Source organism: Melanostigma gelatinosum, assembly GCF_949748355.1.
Source record: "Melanostigma gelatinosum genome assembly, chromosome: 21".
NCBI classification, from domain to species: domain Eukaryota; kingdom Metazoa; phylum Chordata; class Actinopteri; order Perciformes; family Zoarcidae; genus Melanostigma; species Melanostigma gelatinosum.
The window spans coordinates 17844472-17867191 of NC_136654.1; the positions used below are offsets into that span (position 1 = coordinate 17844472).

Consider the following 22720-nt stretch of genomic DNA (forward strand, 5'->3'; position numbering starts at 1 on the left):
TATACGTTAAAGGACTAGTAATGAACTTGGCACCATCTTTAAGAAATCTAGAGGGTAGGTTGTCGAGACCGGTAGCCTTGTTCGAATTTAGAGAAGTTAAGTGGCCCAGCACTTCATCCTCCGTCACCCCACGTAAGCTAAAACCATTTGGCTGAACACCCTTTTCTGTATAGAATTTTTTTACATGTTCTGGACCATATTTACCCAGACTGGAAGGCAACACTTTGACTAGATTGGAGGCAATTGTAGAAAAATAATCATTAAAAGTGTTTGCCACTTCCAGTGTGTCGAACAAGACACTACCATTTTTATCTAGACCTATATTCTGGGGTTTAGGTTTAGTTGAGTCAGAGGACCCCATACTACCATACTACCTAGAAGCTTCCACAGTTTTTTAGGTTGAGTTTTAAATTCATCCACCTTTTCCTTATAGTAGTCCGATTTAGCCTTGTTTTTTTTTGTATTGGACTTGGTTTCTAAGGTAAATAAACTTCTCATGCCAGACAGGGTCTTTTGTTTTGACAAATTTACGTGAAGCTTTATTTTTTTCGTTGACCAGATGAATAATTTCCCCAGTGATCCAAGGATCAGAATTGTTTTTGATACGAACTGTTTTATTTGGGGCCACTTGGTCCAGGACTGACACAAATTTAGTTTTGAAGGTTTCCCATGCTTCGTCGACAGTTTGACAACATAAAACAGCACCCCAATTTACTAGACCTAGTTTGGTTTTAAACACCTCTGTGGAGTAGTTTTTCATACACCTTATTTGTTTACTAGTATGTTGGTTGGTGGTCACCTTTTTACATTTTCTGGTACAGTAAACTAACATATGGTCACTGACCGTAATACTTGATACACCACTATACGCAATTCTATCTGCGTCAGACACAAGGACAAGATCTAGAATGGTGGACGTAGTGGGAGTAACCCTGGTTGGACTGGTTATTATTTGAGTAAGATTGAATGTTGACATAAAATGGTCCAACGATTTGCGAAGATGATTGGTTTTCTTCGTCTTTAAGTCAGTATTAAAATCCCCTAGTATGACACACTCATTGCAAGCAAAGTTATCACAAGACAAGCAGGATTTTTCAAGATTATCATAAAAGTCCATTTGTTTGGGAGCACGGTAACAGATGCCCACTATAATAGGCTTAGTCTTAGGCAGTAAGAGTTCAAACCACACAGTCTCTGTGTCCTTGTCTAAATCAGTCCTGCTGTTGAACGTGATGTCATCTCTGATGTACGCACCAACACCACCTCCCTCGCGGTTACGATCCTTGCGCACGAAATGGTAGCCCGAGATATCTACCTCGGCATTGGAGACGGAGTTGTCAAGCCACGTCTCCGTGACCCCGATCACCGCCGCTTTAGTCTCGTTTGCGATGATACGAAGCTCCTCCATTTTGGGAAGAAGGCTGCGGGTGTTTATGTGAAGGAAGGTCAAGCCCTTATTCTTCAAAGGCTCGTACACCGGGGGGTCTACCTGAGTTGCGTCGTCGGTTGGGTCCTGTGGTCCAACGAAGTCATCATGGACACCTGGAACGTTGGAATCGTTGAAGAATGAATCCGTGAACGTAGGTAGTGAACACCGTGGACAAAACCATTCATCCGCCGATTTACCCAATCGCCGGTACTCTGACAAAGGCATGTCCAAGCACTTACGATGCACCCAAGTATCACACGCATCCTTACCTCTGACGTTCGATACACACACAGCACACGGAAACTGAACAGCTGGGGGGCCGGGATGAAGCTGTACATCACCAGCTACTAGCACCAACAAAACAAACAGATACCATCCTGCACCAACAGGACGCCGCCATGTTTGTTTTTCTTTATGTCTCGCGCTGCGGACGAGATCTCGTCTGTCAAGAGAACTTCCGGCGGTCGTCACCAGTAGGCTCAATACCCATCGCTTCAACCAGAATAGAATCGATTCTCGGTCATATTTCAGTAGAAAGTCTTTCGTATATGATTCTAGAGGCACTAACACACCTCCCCTATCAAACAAGGGCCTTGTCGTTTGCGAACTAGTTTTAAAATTCAAGAACACTCGATACGCGCTTCGAGGAAACGCTCCCTCCGTTACTCGACACACGCTTCGAAGCGTCGGCACATCTCGTAACATCAATAATGGCAGCCCTTTTGACCAGGCTGCACCACATTTCGCTCAACGTCTCCAACGCGGAGAAAGTTTCCAGCGACCTCGTCTCCAAATTCAAGTTCAGTTTGTTTGCCACCAGGCTGACCGATGGGGCCAGGCAGCTGGCTTTCAGAAAGGGAGCGGCTGTCTTCATCGTGAACGAGAGACCAACCCGGAGCGACACGGTAACGAATGAGCGGCTCCAAATTACGCACACGCGTCCACCACAGCTGTTCAACGTGGGGAAAGACAACCGGAGCGATTCCACGAAATGTTTTTACGACGTCGACTCGTGTTACCCGGTGAACACTGTCAACAACGTGTGTTTCGAAGTGGAGGATGTGGAAAGGTCATCCAGGGCTCTCCAACAGCTGGGCTGCAATTTCATGGTTCCGCCAACGACAGTTCACGACGAGTGTGGTTATGTCACCTACTCCGTGGTCAAATCCATCGTGGGGAACGTGTGCCACACGTTGATTGACAGGACAAAATACAAGGGCAGCTTCTTGCCTGGGTTTGATGGCATTGAAAATGACTTGCCAGAAACGGACACGTCTTGTCCAATCACACACTTTGATCACATAACATATGTCTGTCTCAAGAAAACAACCAACCAGGTCATGAGGTGGTACGAGAAGCTCTTTGGTTTTCAAAGGTTTTTCATTAACAGGTGAGATTTAAAAAAAACAAAAAAAACATTCACCGTTGTGTCCCGTTCTACATTTTGCTCAACTTGATCTCTGTAATGAGTCTTCTGAATAGTGCTGAAGGTGTGGACGAAGCTTTTGTCATAAACCAGGAGGGCATTGGACTGCGTCTAACCGCCATGGAGTACTGGAAATGCAGCAAAGCTGGCATCACTCTCCCCTCTGCGGACAAGAACGAGCCTGACTGCAAGTTTGTGATTGCAGAATCGCTCTTTGATCAAGGTATAGCTGTCGCAACTGTCCAGGTATTTCATTTCTGCACACTTTTGAATGGCGTGCAACACCTGCGTCATCACTGTGTGCTTGCACTTATTGCAGGAATCAGGAATCAGATTGACACCTTCTTGGAGCAGCACGGGGCCCCGGGGATCCAGCACATAGGACTATACACAACAAACATAGTTTCTTCTGCTCATGTGATGGCTGATGCTGGTGTGCAGTTCTTCTCCCCTCCTCAAGCCTACTACACGCAGGTTTGACTGACTCCTACAGAGCGGCACAACAAATACCACTTCTACTCTTTGATAAATGCAAGAAATGGCCCACATTGCATTCAACAAGTTCAAAATGATATTGTAGTAAATAAATGTGTTATGAAATACTAATGTCAGACTCACAAGACCGATCAGGGTTGTCTTTAAATACTGCAATTACAGAGCTGCACTTGTTTGTGACTGTGCAGCTCCACCGTATTAAAAGAAGGCGTGTATACTGTTTTACTGATAAGAGGAAAGCAAACAAGAACTTGTTGACTTTGTCTAAATGTAAATTGTTTTACTGATTAGAGCAAATGAAATAGCTTAAATGCATTCATTTGGTCTCGTTTATGAATTGTGAATTGGGTCGCGATGGTTCGTCATATTTAAAAGGTGGGTCCCCAGAAAAAAAGGCATTAAAGAACAACACCGTTTTTTTTCACTTAAGTCTTAACAAAGCAGTGTCTATGGCTGATTATTACATTCGATAATTATACATAACATATACTGGTCCTATTTTCAAATGTGTCGTCTTCTACGGTGGGTATCAACCCTTCTACCTACCCTGTGTGTTGTGACAGGTGGGAAAACAGCAGGAGATTGAGGAGGCAGGACTAAACCCCCAGATGCTGGCAAAGCATGGCATTCTCCTGGACACGGATCCGGCGTCACAGACCAGTGAAAGCCGAGGGTGAGAGGCAACCGAGAGCTGCAATCACGCACCGCTTTTAAAATTGCCTCTGCATCACGCGTCCAATTACTTTCAGTGTAGATGTCGAGTCAACATGTTCCTCAGGGTCACGTGAGACCACCTGAGTGTCCTTACCTTGTTATTGTCTGTTTCCAGATACCTTCTCCAGATGTTCAGCAAGCCCATCTTTGCAGAGGACACCTTCTTCCTCGAGCTGATAGAGCGAAGGGGGGCCACAGGTTTTGGCGAGGGGAACATCAGAGCGCTGTGGAGGTCTGTGCAGGCGCACACGGAGAGTCGGGGGGAGGATTCTCCAGGAGAGGAAACCCCAAAAACGGTGCAAACTTCCCCGTATTAGTCCAGCCAGATTAAAAAAAAAAAAAAAAATAGTTTGAGAGTACTTAAAATAAGTTTAAAAAGTAGAATGTATGAATGCATATTATATGTTCACAGAGGAGTTTTACCACAAAATGAAAAACACTTGTGGCAATAGTTGCCTGTTGCAATGATAACAAGTACATTGAGTCATATTAATATCCGTCTTTTAACATGACATTAACATCAAAAGGTGTAAAACTGTACTTTGAACTATGTGGTACAGAAACAGATGTTACATATTCTACTTGAAACTTGAAATGTCACTCCACAAATGCACTTTCGGTCGCAGTAAAATAATGTTTCCATTGTGTCAAAGCAAAAACAACTGCCTGACTTCACAGCAACTGTTGCTCAATAAATCTGTTTCTTAAAGCACACCGTGAAGACCAATTACTGTCCTCATAACAAGGTGCTCTCTGTTTCATAGGCTGTGGGTGGGTGGGCTGAATTTCAGAATAAGAGCATTGTAAATATTGTTCTTCACACGATGATGAATTTTGAGGTTTTGGGCTATTTTGCTTCCGTAACATGTCTATTTTCAAACTACTAAAAAAGTTTGTTTTACAGAGGACTACTTTACACTTCGACTCTACTGTATTTCCATAGTATTGTGCTATTCCTACATGTATGTGACTGATTTTGTTGTGTGCTATTTAGCTGATTAAAAAGATGTACATTCAAAACATGTAATCAGGTTATGTAATATGATGTGTCGTAGATATTTGAACTAACGGTAAATAACACAAGTAGGGACGATTTGACAGACTACAACAATAAGGCACTTATTAAAACATCAGAATTCATAACCACAATATGTAATAACATTACATTGTATTACTAGTTGATACTGCTGATACTACTGTACTTATGTAAAGTTTTAAACACAGTACTTTTATGTAACAGTTATCGCTGTGCTACTGTTACTTTTACTTCACTTAAAATATGTTTATCTTCCTTTCACTGTCAATGTCATATACAAAATGAATAGTATAGTAACAGTATTTCATTTGTAACAGGTAGGCTGATGTGATTGTAAGTAACTTTATTTGATCATATAAATGTCAAATTCTCCGAACCCTCAGAGATGCCAGTTCAATTCACTTGGCTGTAAACATTACAGGCGAGGATTAGTGGGACGGATGAGAAGCAGTGAAATTTAGATACAGTTCCATGAGAGCCATATGCTCTCTTTGTGGAGTTACAGTATCCCCCACCGAGTAACAGCAGAGGCCATTTTCAACAACGAGCTGCAAAAAGTGAACTTGTGACTGCATGTACTTCCGCATTTTGACCAACGGTGTCAGTGTTTTTCTTTTGCTCAAGTGTCACCCTCTTGGCTTAAGAGTTGACTGTATTTTGGATTTGTTCTCACTGACAGAAAGCTTATGGACTCTATGAACACCGAATTGAAATACCGCACATGGAACAGGTGTACTCCTTCAGCTTTACAACTGCAGTATGAACCGAACGAGTTTAATGTTTTTACTGCATTTGTTTCAAAAATATGAATGAAAACTGAAACCATAAAATGGGGACTTTTGTCAGGGAAGGAGAGGATTATCTGTTCGTTAAAGTTGAGAAGGGATGGCTCCTGTAACAGGAATCCTTCAGCCATCTGGCTGAGGCCAGTGTGAACCACAGATGGCATACAGCATTCTGCATGGGGTCTCAGTGCTGGGAGTTGGAAGCTCACTTCCCATTTACTGTCAACCATATGCTAGCTACAGTTACATTAACAAAGTCAAGGAGAAATGACTGAAACCACCTCATGGTTTGTTGTTTCTCAAACATAGAAGCTACTACACTTTGGGTCAGTCTTGTTGCACTGTGATTGGTGGATACTGCCCCCTATGGTTTTGAGTGTCACAACACACACTGCCAAACTTGATGAGCTGCGAGACGGAGTCATCTGTGCCTTTTACGACGACACAACACAACATGCAACGTCTGCTTTTGTTTGCTAAATGGGTCGCTTTCTAGACTGCTGAGGGGGTTTTGGTGAAACAAATAAGAAAAATTGTCACCCCCACACTGTAGCTTACATAATGGAGGCTACGGAACCGTTAACACAAAAGGCAGACAGTCTAAAACCGAGGACAGTCTGGGGGAGATTAGTGGCACACAACAGATGTTACTCCTTGATTAACAATAGTGTTTGCCAGGGGTGGGCTTCAGCTCCCCACCCTTCTGAGGCCCCAGCGTGTTAACTTTACTCCCACAAAATACATTAACATACAGCATGTGATGTGATTGTTGCTATAATATCCAGTTGCCTTACTTTTGTGCTGTACGTGTCATGAGTACTGTTGACTTATGTCTAGGTTCATGAAGTAAACACATTTTTGCCTACTGCTGTCACTCGATCACAATGTACACATCAACATGTCGTAAGATGCAGAGCTGTTATATATGAAGAAGCTGTAAAAACAAATGTAAATCAACTCTTATTGTCACACATGTCAAGCACAGAGAGTGAATTTTAACCTCTGCATTTAACCCATCCAAGTATATAAAGGAGCTAGTATATAGCAGGGGAGCAGATTTGGAGGTCCGGTGCCTTGCTCAAGGGGCATCTCGGCAGTGCCCAGGAGGCAAACCTCTGGCACCTCTCCAGCTATCATTCCACACTCCATACTTGATGAGTGTGGCGACGAGCCAAATCTTGAGCGACTGCCACCCACATGGCATTGGAAGTGGATGGGGTTGCAAGACGATTAACAGGATAGTAAAGTGAAAAATACTGGGTTTACCTTTTCAGGCTTACTACATGTATTCAAATAAAAGAAGAAAAAAAAACGAAGATTACAAGGAGTTTGGTGGATAGAACCAGTGGCCTAAGTGATATCAATAGTATGTGCAGGTTACCATATATACACTTGTTGCACAACATGTGTTGATATGTAAACTAAACCAAGAGTTTAAAGAAAAAATAATTATTGTTCTCTTTTTCTGTTTGTATCACTGGCTGTATAACATATACAAATATTAGTAATAACAGGTTGGACATCTTGAGTTTATTGCAATACAAGTTTAAAAGAAACCTGGGTAGTTTAAATAGCATATTGCATGATAAAGCCAGTGGAGATCCTCTGCTTGTAATAAATGCATTTATTTAGGACTAACCTTAACTTTTATTACACTGAAACTCATTTTGTGAGGGGGAACTAGAAATGTGTATCTTCCGCTTCCTCCCTCCATCTGGCTCTTTATTAAGTCACACGCAGTCGGCAGGTTATCGTGTTACACCACTGTATATTGTGAAAGTGCCTTGTCTATATGCACAGCTCAAAACTGTGTGATTAGTTTTCATTACTGCAGGGTGGATCAAACCACTAGTTACAGCAGCGGGGGGGTGGAAGTGTTAGAGAAAAGTCTTAAATATATTAATGTTTTGCTTTCTATCAATATACGCTTCAGCCGAAGTGGATATACAACTTAAACAAACCCAAAAAACGCAAATAATTAAGTGAAACTGATAGATTTAGTGGCATGAATAACTTTTGAGACACCCCTCTCCCCTGTCAAAAGTAGTATTGCCCGCGTATGTTGTCACAGGCTCATTAGCGTGCAATCTTGGATAGTAGTGCACTGGGGCAATGTTGTAGTTTGCAGGAGTCGCCTGGAGCAGGACGAGAAGTGAACTGCTCGCCTTGCTTCCTCCCTTGAAGCCTTGTTCTGGTTTTATGTGAAAGAAAACCTCAACATGGCCCAGCGAAACTAAGCAGCTGCCCGGTGTTTGTCGGAGATACGAGGCGCTCTCCGTGATGCTTGTGAGTGGTACTTTTTTTGGTGAAATAATAAAAGTTTCTGTGCTATAGCTAACTAAGGCTCTGTAGCTAGTTCATACAAGTGTGATGCTCCCTTGTGCTTTGGAAGTGTGAGAGGAAGTGTGATTTTTTTTTTTATGATGACACATTTAATCAGAAGGGATTAGTAACAAAGTAAGTCTTCTCTGTGGGAACTTTACACAGCTCTAAATAGTTAGCTTAGCAACTTTTCCTCATGCACTACCATGGCTGTGTCTCTTTTGTCCAGTCTGGGGTATTTCTGACATAAACTCAGCTTGAACTTATTTCTGTCGGTTCCTTCTTCTGTTTATTATGTCCTTATTGCCTCTTAATATATTGTTACAGACAGAATGTGATGCAATGTTACAGTGGAGATTAATAAAAACAAGTGGCAATAAGTTTATGTGAAGCTCAGGCATACTCATACACATGAGTCTTAAAAGTATACCTGTAAACATATCAGTTTTTATGCCAGTGTCATCCACTCATCTTCTTAATGTCAGACCAAGTCTGCTTGGCTTGTTTTTACATCTGACAATAAGTGTAAACTTCGATTCATTGACAAAGTGATCCATTAAGTTTGCAAAGAGATACCTTTATTGGATCAAAAGCATTTATTTTGTGAATTGGCTTTGAAGCGCATACATTCTGATCTGAAACTGGGTTTTCACTCATACATGGCACCAATGGCACGATAGGTCACCGGTGTATGGTTGCATATGTATAAGCCTTTTATACCTGATGCCACATCATTTAGTACCCATGTCATTTAGTTATCTTTCCTGTGTGTTACAGTTTGTGCCGTAGCAGTGGAATGTTATTGGCTTTTCGTTATCCAGCCAACCCTCCCCTCAGGTATGAAGACAGAGCTGGCTGACAGTTTCTGCAATGTTGGTGCTCAGTGCGATCATAAAATCTAGAGCTTGTTAAACCTGAATTTTCTCAGTGTCCCACGGCCATGATTATATCTGCTGAGCTCATAAGTGGCGCAACCATGCATTCATTAAAACAGTTCAAATATAAAATAGGAGACTTACTGGTAGAATGCACATGTGTCACTTCACTTTTTGACGCCGCCGTACGTTTCACATTTTATCATCAGCTGCTTGTGGCCCCTCTGTCGAGTTCAAAATCCTGTTTGCTCTGCAGCCTGCATGTAACATTCTGTGAGCTCCCGTCACACCAATTTCTCTGCCAAACTCATTTCCCTTTCATGAGGGATTTTTGGGAAAGGGGTTTTAAAGGACTGTTTGTGCTGGTTACTTGGACAAGGGAGCAGTTTTCAGGCTCTTTTCTTCTGAAACGGAGAGGCATCCACCTGGAGGGCTGGCAACACCGTTTTATCTCAAGTATAAAAAAAGAGGCTGCCTGTCAGAGCTTGTAGATGACACCGCTTTCTATGTTCACTTGGAATATTGAGACATTTAGACAAAGGGAGCTTTGAAATTAAGGCCCTCCAGGGTCCTGTAAATTGTAATGCCACTGTGATGCCACGGTTCAAACACTCATCTGGAAAAAAGTTACTTCCCTGGCTTTCTCGTGTTGTTTCAGTGGAAATGCAGTGTGGGGGATGGATGCATTCCTGCATGTAAAACTCAGGAGTGCTCTTTCCCCTCCACTCTTAATTTTGATTGAAAGTTATTAGGGCTGCGTCCACTGCACTGGGATGGGACTATGTCGGGTCTATTAACATGCAATTTTATTCTGCTGTGGGGAGTGAGAGACTGTTGTGTCTCCAACCTTTTGTAATGAAGAGACTTTCTTAGATTTAGCATTGAAGTGGACAACATTTCTCTCCAACTCGAGACAGGTTTGCTGAAAGCCTCGATTACAGAGCTCAACAAAGCTCTTGTTCCGGACAAATATATACAGTGCGAGTGATTATGTATGAGATGATTAAACAGCAGGCTCGCTTTAAAACGTAGGCCTCCTTGGCTGCCATGCATAGCCATGCTGAGCTTTTGTGTTTATGGTAAGTGGGCAGCTGCATGCTTGTGAGACCTTGGCTGTACCCCAGGACCCTCAACTGAGCCCCGATAACTACTATTGAAGCCCGCTGCTTTAAATGTAGAGTGTGCCTCCTGTTTGACATAGCCTAATGTCTGTGAACATGCGGACAGCTGTGGGCTTGCCTCCACCTCACAATGAGTTTCATAAACTTCTTTTCAGTCAGTCGGCCGTGGCAAAACTTGGTGGCACCTGCCCTTTGTGGCACCTAATTAATGAAAACGCCAACAAAGAAAGTTTCGGGTTTCAAAAGCCTCGGGTTTTCACAGCGAACACGATGCACGGTGCTGCAGAAGAGAGAGAAAAAAAAAAGCAGAACTTGTTTGCCAATTTGTCATTCAATTATTCGGTCTTCATGAGCCCTGCACGTCTGTCTTGCCTTTTTATTGCATGATCTGCAAACACACCGTTATGACATGAGGAACTGCTGAAATGGGAGTCCAAATATGGATCCCGTGCAAGCTGTGTAACTCAAAAGAAGTAGGCCACCAGAGCCAGTAAGCTCATGGTTACAATCCTTTTTGAGGAACTTCTCCCAGTGGAAAGGGGGACAGCCGCTACTATTACCCAGCATTCCTCTCACGAGTGGCACCGGTGATGAAGAGCAGCACAAGTCCCTCAAGTTAGGTTTCAAGTCGTGGGACGTCTCAGGTGCTCAGCAGATGATCGGATTACTGAGACGGCCACATTCCCGGGGTTTGTTGGGAGCAGGACACAGATCCGACTGCCCCGCATGCAGGAATGTCAAAGGAGGATGTCGGAAAAATTGAACGTAGCGTCTGTGCTTTTACTTTTTAAGTTTTGTTTCAATTTAACACGGATGAAAGCTTCAATAAAAAAATTGAAGCTTGTGTAATAATCCTGAATATAGGTCCATAAGTGGTTTACACAGGCATTGATCAGCAGCCAATAAAAGGTGCAACAATGATTTAAAACGTTGTTCTCCAACCTGCTGCCAAATCCTGATGTAATGCAGGCCTAACCTGTGGGATTACAGTCTGAGTAATGTGTGGAAAAGCTGCTCTAATTGGGGAAACGGAGCTTTCAGTCGTCTTGTGTCCTATCTTCTGTAGAAAACAGAGCACGGCCTCTGCAGGCTGTTGATGGTTGAGCCGACTCTTTTACACTCAACCCAATAGGCTCTGTGGTTTCCTCGCCTATCTGTCGCTCATCGAGGCCGCGCGATAGCGTGCTATTTGTGACACACCAAAGCAGCGATGGTTGAAAGGCTGGCGGTGACCACAAAAGGAAGTGTGGCGTCCCATCAGCTCGTCCGAGGCAGCAGTGTTTTTGTCATTTAGGAAGGCCGCTGTCACTGCAGACCTGTTTGCGTGCGACGGAAAGCCCCGTCTTGAGGGGAACGTCCTGCAACGTTCTTCCCCTTCTCAGAGATTAGACTTCTCAGCTGCCATGGCTGTTGCTGCCCCAGCCCAGATAAAGAGCTATCGGCCTGCACAGACGCCAACCGATTCCAGATAATGGCGGCATCGTTATTGGGTAGCGGCACCCCTCGGGGAGAAATTCTCATCTAATTGAAGACCATACCTTTGTGAGCTTTGTCCATACAAGAAGAAAAAAAAAGCCCTTTGCCAGCGCTTCTCAAAATATATTCTTGTCACAACTTTGAATGTTTTTTTAAAGGCTGTGAGTTTAGGCTTTTATAACCGTGTGCTCAGCTTATGTCATGGAGCCGAGGAATGTTTATAATTATGTTATAAACCTCGCCCATTTAAAGCACTGAGCATGAGAAAGATGATGCATTTTTGTGATTCTCTGTAACTAGAAGTGATGTTGTTTACAGTTCAGAGTCCAGAGTGTCAGGCTACACTCAGACCTTTTCCATTTTTCCAGGAAAGGAAAACATAATTTCGCGACCTTTCTGTTTGGGTAAACATCACGTCAAAGAGGCTTCTAGTTTTTTGCCAATTTCATTTATTTTTGGGCAAGGTTCTTTCTTTCTGTGTCATTGCCATCTGCATCCTTCACCCGAGCCATTAGTGGTAATATGTAAACAATGTCTTCCTCTACCGCAGCATGTCCCGAGTTATCTCTGCTGTGAACACACAGGTCTGCGTGGTTAATGGTCACGCACAGTATAAGCTGGCCTGACCTACTCCAGCTCCCAGCTTTGATCTGTTCTGTTCTGTTCACACAAGTCCACAACTTAAAGCCTTGAACCGCGTTGATCTCCTTGTAGAACTCTGGCAAACACATCTTTGCGTTCAAGTTGTTTTCCCGGACGTGACGGGTGTTAGTAATGGAAATCATATGCTGAATGCAAACACCACCTCCAGTATGTCAGCTCCCTCAAGGTCTTGTAATTCTGCATACGCCCCCCCCCACACACACACACACACTCCACCCGCAACCTCTGATGTCGCCTCTTTTGTTTCCCACGGTGTCTCATCTTCTGCACAGAGCGCTCGTTTGTTTCACGTACACCATCCCGTCCTCCCTTCTTTCTGCCCGCCATTAAAACATCCTCTGACCTACGACCATGTTGTGCCCGCCGCACTTTGGTTCAATCCCCTTACTGACGTCACCTCGAGTGGAACTGATCTTGCGGCAGCGAAAAAAATCCTCCGTGATGGCTGTATAGATTTACGTCTCTCGCTAATCAGCTGCGTACTGTAACCGTGGAGCAGCACTAATGCGAAAAGGGTTGTTTTGATAACCGCAAGGTCAGCTATTCCCAGCCAGCCCCTGAGGATTCAATTACACAACTTTGACTTTGCTCTATTCCTCTTTGTGTGCTCCAGTGTGGAACACTTTGAGGAAACTTGCTCTATCTCAGATGACTGATAATCTCCACATCGACAGGCAGGAACAAAACAAGGTATAAAGTTCTAGTTTTGGTGACACTGTGGCGAGACCACGCGGAAGTGCAAATGCAGTGTAATTTCAATTTACAGGTTACCGCATATAGGCAACGCCCTTTGCGAATCAAAGCGAGAGTTTGCTGGTAATGTTTGCTCGCTCACTTGAGAATTAAAGGAGCTTGTCAAACCACTAACCTTTCTTGAATTTCCACTCTGCAAATTTCCCTTTTGTATAAATTAACTATAAGACTGCCGGTGTTTAGGATTACACTCACTTCAGTTTGCAAACAATGCAGGGCTCTATGCTTTTAATGTGTGTGAGATGAGTTTGAGGATTCAATGTGTTCAATGACACAAATTCAAATTCTCAATGCCTGCTTTAAAAGTGTCTTTGAACAGTTTGTAAGACAGTAGCTGTAGACAGCTTGGATTCACAGTAGTTAAAATGGTACAGAAAGTTCTCCAAACATTGCCACAGCGTCAACGGTTTCTGCACAACATATTTAAAGACGCTACGTCCCTGTATGTGGTAGCGCTAGTGCCTCCTCATAGAGTCAAAACCATAGACTGTAAGTAAGAAGCGGACGTTGTCATCGTGGCGTCACCCATTGGTTTGTGGACTGCCGCTTTGAAGCCTCAAGTTCGGCGATTTGGCCGTCGCCATCTTGGATTACGGCCGTGCCCGTCTTGGCTTTTTGCAACCAATGAACATAAGTGACCATATTTGGAATGTGGGGGACTGAAGTAGTAGCAGCAGCGACCTGTCCGTCACAGTAAGCCTGCCCCAAAGCATACTCCGCTTTATGGTCCATTTAACTCTAACTGGGAACATTATTTACTAAATGAACATCATGCTGTATTGAAGAAGACTTAAAACTAGCGATTGAGACCATAAACTCATGTTGACAATGTTTACTGAGGTAATAAATCAAGTGAGAAGTAGAGTCATTTTCTCATAGATTTCTATACAATCTGACTTATTGTTGCAACCAGAGCAGTCGCCCCCTGCTGGCCAGTAGAGAGAGTGCAAGTTTTAAGACATTGGCTTCACTCGGCAGAACCGGAGTTTGCCGCCTGGTCGAAACTCTTGTCAGAATTAGCACCTTTAGCAAGTGAACTGCTAAAGCAACAATTGTTTGATTCGTACGAAGCATACAGACCAATCAGGCAGAGAGATACATTATGCTGCAAGTCATTTGGATGATTCAACACTTTACGATACTTTTCTTTTTGCCGTGACTTTGTGTCACGATTGGAATCCATAGCAAGTGCAGAGAATGCAGCAGACATCCTCTTCGATGAATGAAGCTACTCACTCAACAGAACAACCTCTGAAGTCATGTTTGCTACTGAAAGGCCGTAAGAGAGCATTGGGTTTGCCCTCCATTGACTGTGTGTTTCAGAGCCTCCACTCAGGGGATGTGTTCTCCCCGATCCAGCTGGATTGTTCTCCGATTATATGTCCGTCAGAAATGTACTGAGTTCTAAACCCTTTGCTCGTCTTTGTGTGTCCGCTCAGGATTGCGCCGAGGAGTGAAGCACATTCCTGAAGGAGTTGACGGCTGCTGTCTTTAAGTTTATGAGAAACCAGCCTGCTCACACCGTGCCGGTCAAGATGGACGCCAACTTTTCTTGCCCTCCCTGGAACAACTTGGGACAAAGATGTGTATTGCCATGGTGATCATTTTCAAGAAAACACTGGAAAAGAAGGGCGCCGATGATGTAACATCCAAAAGTACAGATTTTGGCCCGGTGAGAGGTTATTTTCTACTTTTTTAAGTGTGACGTGTAATTGTATGTAGCATTGTCAACAAGCCTGAACTGCACTTGTCAAAGGGGAAGACGACAGGGTGCTGCACCTAAGCCAATTCCAATGTGGCCCCTACACCCTCGCCGTAGGGTACAAATACAACGGCAAGCTTCGGGACAAAATTCCCTCTCTCCGGCAAGATGTATACTCACTGTTGGAGGATTGTATAAGCCACTCCCTGCTAATTGGTTTGGTTGATGGCACTGACTATGGTGGACACTCAACGCAAACGCGGAGCGCAAGTACGTAAGGGAGAGGGTGTAGGCGGTGGTTTGGAATTGGGCCTAAATCAACAAATGTGTTGCCAGCCACTCATCGCTCCAGATCAGTTTAATGGCGCTACGTTATGTTTTCCTATTTTTGTCAACTTTAATTCGAGCCTAAATTTGACTTTTAGCTTCCCCTGAGTCAAGAAACATGAATAGGTGTTGCCTTACTAAATGTCAGGAAGTGATGTTGAACATTGGGCATAAGGAATGTTTTTGTTACAATTTCTGATATTTGTATCACACTAGCTGCCAGGCCGCTTGTCATCTGGTTTTGAATCCCCCCCCCCCGTGCTCCGTTTACTTTACTCAAAATGACAATGGAGTATCTTAGTTCCACTGGGCTGACTAACTCTGACTCATTTTATAATCAGCATCTGTGCAGAGTGAGAAAATCCCCTCACTAATGTGGACCGTTTGCCCTCTCAGCCACGTGAAATGAAGTCATCGCACGCCGAGGTGTGTCAATCAGAGGCATTCATGGTGGAACACTCTCTGTTGACGGGTTGCACTTAGGTCTTCATCTCTCAGCAGCAAAAAAATGTGCTATGACAAAAAAATCTGACTTAACAAAAGGTTCTGATTCAGCATTTGTTGATTCATTGACGTGTTAATGCTAGAACCTCCTCTACGTTTCATGTGACTTTCTGCAGAGCTGACAGTGAATTTCTCTTGCATTTCTGCAGTTCCAGGCATAGAGCATGACCCAGGGGACTGCACTTTTCTCTTGTGGACTCATGGGTAAGAGTCTGCCGTCTTTCTCATCACCGTACACATTTAAATAACATGTAAATAAGCGTCTATTTTAGATGTCAAACAAAACAAGGTACTTCATTACATTGATGCAAATGTATTATCGCCATACCTGCCATCACGAACTGTACATGACAAGTAAACATGTACTTCCAATGGTTCTCAGCAGCTTGTGGAGCTCAGAATAAGTGTATTTTGACAGCAGAGGTTTTTGGAGCTGCTCGGCGTATTGTAATATTTCTGAGAAATTATTGGCAGAATGGCAGCAAGCCAGTCTATGTTGCATCTACGGTGACACGGCATGATGTGAAACATGTCTGACAGGTGTTTCAGCCAAGGCAATAATGACTACGTGTTAGCGGCTTATCATTCGCTGGGATCTTATGGATAGTCCTGCTTGCTTTAAAGCTGTGGACATGTTGTCCCCAAGTTGGACATTTTGGTTATGACTGAGTAACAGCTTTTACAGTCTCTGTTTTGTAAGATTAGATGGTATTCTGTCCTTACAGTATCTTGGCATCGAGTGTGTAACACTGGCAGAGTTCACAGCAGCACCAGTAGGTGTTGTTAACACTGGCCTTTGTCCTCCGTCCTGCAGATGGTGTTTTGGATTTGTATCTCCGGTGGAGAATAGACCTTTTGCATACCAGGAGTGGGCAGTGGCCTCGACGTTTAGTATCTGACTCAGAGTTGACTGACCAGTTTAGTTGGCTGACCCATTCAGCTATTCAGAGAGTCTCTGTTGTGGGAATAACAGGTGCTTTCCAGGCATGGCAGCTACAGTACTAGTGCAGAAGTAATGGCAGATAGGGAGCTGGTTTGATACAGACCGATAAGCTTTCGTCCAAATGTTTACGATGGGTTATTGACACTTCATCAGACCTTGCTCCAGCAGAGACGAGGTTTGATATTAAGTCAGTTAGACACTGAGCTCGCTCCCCTGCCCAATTAGCTGTGATTAAACCTGCCTGAAGGACACAAGTTATTTTAAGGGCCTAATTTCACAAAGCAGTGAGTAGTGTCATTACAAAGTACACATGCTGGGACCAACGCGCTGACCCAGACTGGAGCGGTGTCATGGATGAGGTTGCCAAACATAACCTCCAATGACTGTAGAACCGTGGCACGAAAACATGTTTTTTTTAAGGCCAGAGGTTCATGTCTAAAGTGATTCTCATATTGTGCTTTTGTAAAGGAGGTTCCACACCAATACAATTACAAGTGTCAAGAGCAGGGAGATTTTACGAGCCAATATCAGAGCTGCAGAGTTACTTCAAGGTCTTGATCCCAGTTTGATACACTTACATTTACTACTTTGGCAGACAATGTGGTCCAAAGTGACATATAAAATAAATAAATACCCAGAATAATTATGATCAAGTTGATCCTGAACAGAAGCTGGCAGTCATATGATAACCTACGTTGCCTCGGGGAAACATCTTATAAAAGGGTTCACTTGTTTCCCATATAGTTAAAGTTCATTTATACATAGACATCCCATTTTTTCAACCGGTTATATGCAAAAAAACCAACATAATAGACAAAATGTTGTGTTTAGTATTTAACTTTTTAAGCCAAAATTCAATGTGCAAATAAGCCCATAAATCATTTCCTATGTCTTGTCTGTGATCTGATTTTCAAGTTATTTAATTCAAAATGAATCTGGTCTTTTGCTGCAGAGACAAGCCGGTGGCGTGAGTTGGGCCACAGCTGTGCTATACAGCAGAGGCCGGTTGGGACCAGCCTGGAGAGCCTGTGGGACGTCCTGCCTGAGGTGCACAAGAGTTCTGCCCACTGGGACTGGGACGTTGGCTCCACTTCGACCACAATCACCAGCTTGTTGCATGACCTCAGCCTGACTGAGGCCGCGTCCTCGCACTCCACTGCACCCCCCAGCAAGCGCCAGTGCCGGTCCCTGTCTTGCTCAGATGAGCTCGGCGGCTGCCGCTCCACCTGGCGCCCTCAGGGCTCTCGCGTGTGGACGACGGTGGAGAAGAGGCGGTGCCACAGTGGCGGCAGCGTCCACAGCGGCGGCGGCGTCCACCGCGGCGGCGCGGTAAACGCGCAGCTCGGCTTCCCGGCCATGCAGCGCAGCTCCAGCTTCATCCTGCCCGCCCACTCCAACACCCTGGAGCTGCCCGGCTTCGCCCGGCGTCTCCCCTGCCCCTCCGCCTTCACCGGTCTGACGCCTGCCTCCTCCATGACCCTGTCTTCCGAGCCCTCAGCGCAGCCCCTCTACCTCTCTCACGAACAGATCTGCCTCGCCGAGCCTCGCGGACCCTCGCCGGCCAGCTCCCCCGACTCCACGCCGGAGCTGGAGCGCCGCGGCGGACAGGGGGGTCTCGCCCGCAGTCGCTCGCAGCCGTGCGTCCTCAACGACAAGAAGATCGGCGTGAAGCGCAGAAGACCAGCTGACGCACAGAAGCAGAGGCCGTCTTTGGACCTGGCCAAGATGACGCAGGTTGGTTTTTAAAAGTGTTTGTATCATGTTTAATCAGGACAATAGACACTTGATTAAATACTGCAACCTCTGCCAGTTATAGCCAGTCATATAAACTGTTAAACAGTTGCACCTGAGCAAATTCTATAATTTATTGGAGGCAATTTTCCAGGAGCATTTTATGTGCCATTTATTTATTATTTATTGCCACAGCTTTCTTCTTATGTGCTCCAAAAGAGTTTGAGCATCTGAGACAAGACCCTCAGGAAATAGTCATGCCAGCTGGACGCTCTGCTCGGTCCGTCAGTCTCACTAACATCAGCTGGTTATACTACGCTGTTGTGGCAACTTGCTCCTGCTAATGTTGGATAAACAAACACTTCCAACTAAGGTCACGCCGCTGTGTCTGGTCTCCATCAGCACACCTCAAAGTGTTTCTGCAGGCATCGGCATGAAACAAAGGCGATCATTGCAGGAGGAGGAGCCACGCAGGCCTGTTCTGGGTCACATTCCATTATGTGGTTGTGCATTTGCAGAAATAGAGCGCACAACGCATAGTACCTTTTTACTTTAATAGTACTGGATGGAGATGATTTGATCAAAGCAGGAGCTAAGATGCCAGTCAGCTGATCAGATGAGTTTGTTTTGGTTCAAAAGAAACGATCTTATGAAACCATGAAGTCAAACCGTGTTTCAACAGACATCTGCACATCCTGACAGGTTCCTTTGTCTCTCTGCCCCACAAGCACACAGACACGCGTGGTTGAGTTTCACACGTACACCGATTGGATCATAAACACAGAGCTGGACTTGGCCCCTCTGAGACAGTCACCCAGAGTTCAGCAGTCTTAACAGCCGCTGTGACACGACAAGCAGACGCCACACGCGCTCCGAAAACAGGGACGAGGTCAGCGTGGAGAAAGCGGCCTCAGGCGAGGCTTCCAACAATATTTTCACAGAGGAACGTCAGGGTGCTGAGATTGTTGCCATTGTAACTTTCCTGCCGTTTTGTGCATTGCGTGCTCTGTTCCTCTCATGTGAGGACTGAGTCGTTTCATGGCATGGTATATATTTTCGGTTTTGACATCTTTTTAAACTTCTCAAGTGGCTCTGGTTTAGGAGGCACGCCTTGGAGAAAAGGACTTTTGGATATTTTGGCCCAGTTATGCAGCTAAACCCAGAGGTAGTGCTGTTGACGGTAGCTTAATTGTTTTGAGTCCTTTATCAAGCAATAATAACACACCTTTGCCAGCCCCAGCATCTCAAATGTGAGGATTTGCTGTTTTCTTTGTTTTATATGATTGTAAATGAAAAACGTTTGGTTTTTTGGTTGGTTGGACAAAGATGTCACCATGGATCATTATTTTCCGCCATTTTATAGACTTAAACATTGTGGGCTTCATTTTTGATTGATTAATTGAAAAACAGACTGCTTGTTTAAACTTAGAAGTTGGCAGTATGTCGCTGCAAAGACAATGGCAAAGATGTCCACTTGCGGGGCACTCGACTCTTACGGGGCTTCACACGTATCGGGACTCAAAGTCACCTTTACTCTTCAGAGGTTGGTCGCAGTGCAGAGTGCGTCTATGAAGTGTGTCCTCTCGGTGTCGTTTACTCCGGGAGGAACCGCTACCCTCAATGCGGCTCTATGAACGTCAGGAAGTAGAGCAGCTGTGGCAGAGGTTACAGATCGCTGCACAGGGGAGATGCGTGTGTTGGGTAAAGAGATATTGATTTCTGTAAATTCAGCTCAGTGGGTGGATCGCTGCCCCAACCGGGCCTCACGGGCTATTGATCAGCTTGTATTGATGGAGAGTCAAGGTCAGTCAGGTCTTCTCCATTTCATTCAGAGAGAGAGAGGAGGAGGGGGGGGGGGGGGCAGACAAACTGGACACTGGCAGCACTTATTCATGACCCGCATCGTAATGCGGTGCAATAAGTTGTGTGAGGGCACTCTGTGAAAGACGCTTTTCTCTGCCCGAAGCTCTTCCTCTGCAGAACTCCCCCTCTGCTCCAAGTTGCAGCGAGATACTCGGTTGAACTTAATGTCGATCGCGTCGGCGTTGTTTTGCTGTGGTCCAGACTTGCTCACAGCCTTATCGGTGCGGCCCCACCATGGACCGACCTGGGCCGGAAATCTGACGGTGAACGCAGAAGTGCTAATGCAGAAGGCAGCAATGTGACACTGGCCCGGCGCTGACACATGTACCCGCTTGAACGGAGCCGAGAAAAACAGCAGGGCCACGTTTGATCTGATGTGCCAACACGTGGATCATTTCTCTTTACATTTCACCCGTTCTCATGTCGTTATAAACCGAATCTCTTTAGGCTTTTTAACGGGTTTTTTTAGACAGAACGGTAGAAGACGACACTTTGTGCTCCTGTGGTTCCTACACTTGGCTGTGACCTGCATCCCCCGACAATCCGGTGCGTGTTACGTAAGCACACAAGTGACAGGAGGTTTCACAGAGGCCCTATTCTCCCGTGTCCTTCTGTCCTGACACAGTAGTGGCCCGGGCATGAGGCAGCTGTCCTGCCCTCTCCACATTCGCTGGATAAGCCTCTGTGACAAAGCCTTCCACTCCAGCACGCACAGCTGTCCCGGCGCTCGCCTGCAGCGGAGTTGGCACATGTGGATTTGCCTAAAAGGAGGTTCCTGGGTTTCCCAGATGTATGCCGGCCTTTCACTACGTCTGTACAATGAACAGAGTCCAAAGGCCCTTTGGGTATCTGGCCACTTGCTGCCTGGACCTCAGATCGCATCCACCAGTCCACTACCAGTTGCTCCAGTATGTAATGCAGGCAAAATTTATACCCCACAAATCTTCTTTTTTTTTATTACAGTGGTTGTTGATCAGCGTCCAGCTCTGACCTCACTGACTAACCCACATACTGCGAGTACAGTAGAGGGATTGTTGTCATAGGATGGCTGTCTGATGGCTGTATGCCTTTTTAGTTTTGCTTGTGCCCGAGTTGACTAATGGGTCCATAGTCCAACACGAAGGAAATGTTTTTGATTGATCACACTGGAAACTATAGACTTCTCCTGAAGATTTGACATATTTGTTTAGGTTAAGGCTTGTTTCATTGAGGACATTCACTCTATGCTTCTTTCTGCACTTCCACAGAAACTTCGGAACTTCCACAGCCTCAGCTGCCCTGGAATCACCGGCGAAGACGGCTGCGAGTCAAGCCCGGCCCCCCCCACTCTCAGGAGCACCGCTCAGTGTTACGCCGGCGACTCGTCAGCAAGCGAACGCGGCCCGGAGGACGTTCAGCCTTGGACCAAAGAGGGCGAGATCCCCCAGGAGCCGTCAGACCCCACCATCGAGGAGGCGGACTGGACGCCGGGGACGACCAACGGGAAGGACAACGAGCCTCTGTGGGCGGGGCTGTGTAGCATGAGGAAGGACGTGTATCAACTTGGAGGCGAGCTCGACATTGAGCAAATCGAGAGGAACTGAGCTGGACCGTCTCCCTTTCAGGGGACGCCAATTCAGGGGGACTGAAAGTTTATCACCAGGTGGTACAGTAAACAGTACTGATAGTCTTAAGGACAAAGCAGGTGGAAAGCTAATGCAGTGAGCGTTCCAGCACTAGTTATTTTTATTTTTTTCCTAAAGGAGAGATTGAGCTTTGTGGGCCATTTTTTGGAGGCTTTGCGTAGTCGGAAGCTACTCCCACACTGTGCGTTATCTCAACTGTGTCTCAGGAGAACAAGGAAGTCGGGGAGGACTGATAGAACTGATGAATATAAAGCGATATATTAATGTTGGCTCAGAGACTGGGGTTTCACATGTCTCTGTAACCCTGATTACCTTCATTGTCCTGCGTTTGGAGAGAATTCACAGCAGGCTTGTATCAATTCTCTGCACTAGAAAGAGTGTCCGTTCCTCTTCAATAGTACATGAGGACACGATGGACAGAAATGAAGACTACTTGGAGAGCTGCTGTTAGTAAAGCCCCTTTCACTCTTAACTGAGCAACAAGCTGCACCCACACACACACAACCTGTAAAGTATATTAACATTTCACACAGTAACATCAGGCGTCTCTCTTGAGATCTCCCCTTTGTGTGAGAAAACCTTTGTGATTCTAATAGCGTTAATATTCTTTTTACGATTTGTAACTACAAAGTTATGTAAAACATGAGCATATTTCTATACAAATAAAAACACAGTTTTAAATGTGTCATTTGTAGTCACGTTATTTATTCACAAAATTAGATGAAAATGTTTGAAACGTGGACGTGAATAGACGCAGATTTGCTCTCTAAATGGCGCAAATTCCTCCGAATACTGCAAAGGCTTTGCGTTAGTTCTGAACCATAGACTGTTTATTAAACGGTCTGAACAAACTGCCATCTTTCAGGAGGCCGCTGTTCGTTACCCGTGTGAAAGTCAACGTTGATTTATTTGTCACAAAACTTGCGTAAC

The 22720-nt window shown here is 45.0% G+C and overlaps 2 protein-coding genes across 2 annotated transcripts; both read left to right on the forward strand.

Annotated features, from left to right (window-relative positions):
• Window positions 1-1715: 1715 nt before the first annotated feature.
• On the forward strand, window positions 1716-5060 carry hpdl (4-hydroxyphenylpyruvate dioxygenase-like). The gene is made up of 5 exons (XM_079293127.1): window positions 1716-2819; window positions 2912-3078; window positions 3175-3329; window positions 3914-4023; window positions 4180-5060. The coding sequence occupies exons 1-5, from the start codon at window positions 2140-2142 to the stop codon at window positions 4379-4381; spliced, it is 1314 nt and encodes a 437-aa protein (XP_079149253.1). The 5' UTR covers window positions 1716-2139; the 3' UTR covers window positions 4382-5060.
• A 2945-nt stretch (window positions 5061-8005) lies between these two features.
• Window positions 8006-22491, forward strand: fam53b (family with sequence similarity 53 member B). Its single transcript, XM_079293194.1, has 5 exons — window positions 8006-8171; window positions 14535-14767; window positions 15778-15832; window positions 17524-18305; window positions 21413-22491. Exons 3-5 carry the CDS (start codon window positions 15793-15795, stop codon window positions 21746-21748), a joined length of 1158 nt encoding a protein of 385 aa, XP_079149320.1. The 5' UTR covers window positions 8006-8171; window positions 14535-14767; window positions 15778-15792; the 3' UTR covers window positions 21749-22491.
• The last annotated feature ends 229 nt before the right edge of the window (window positions 22492-22720 follow it).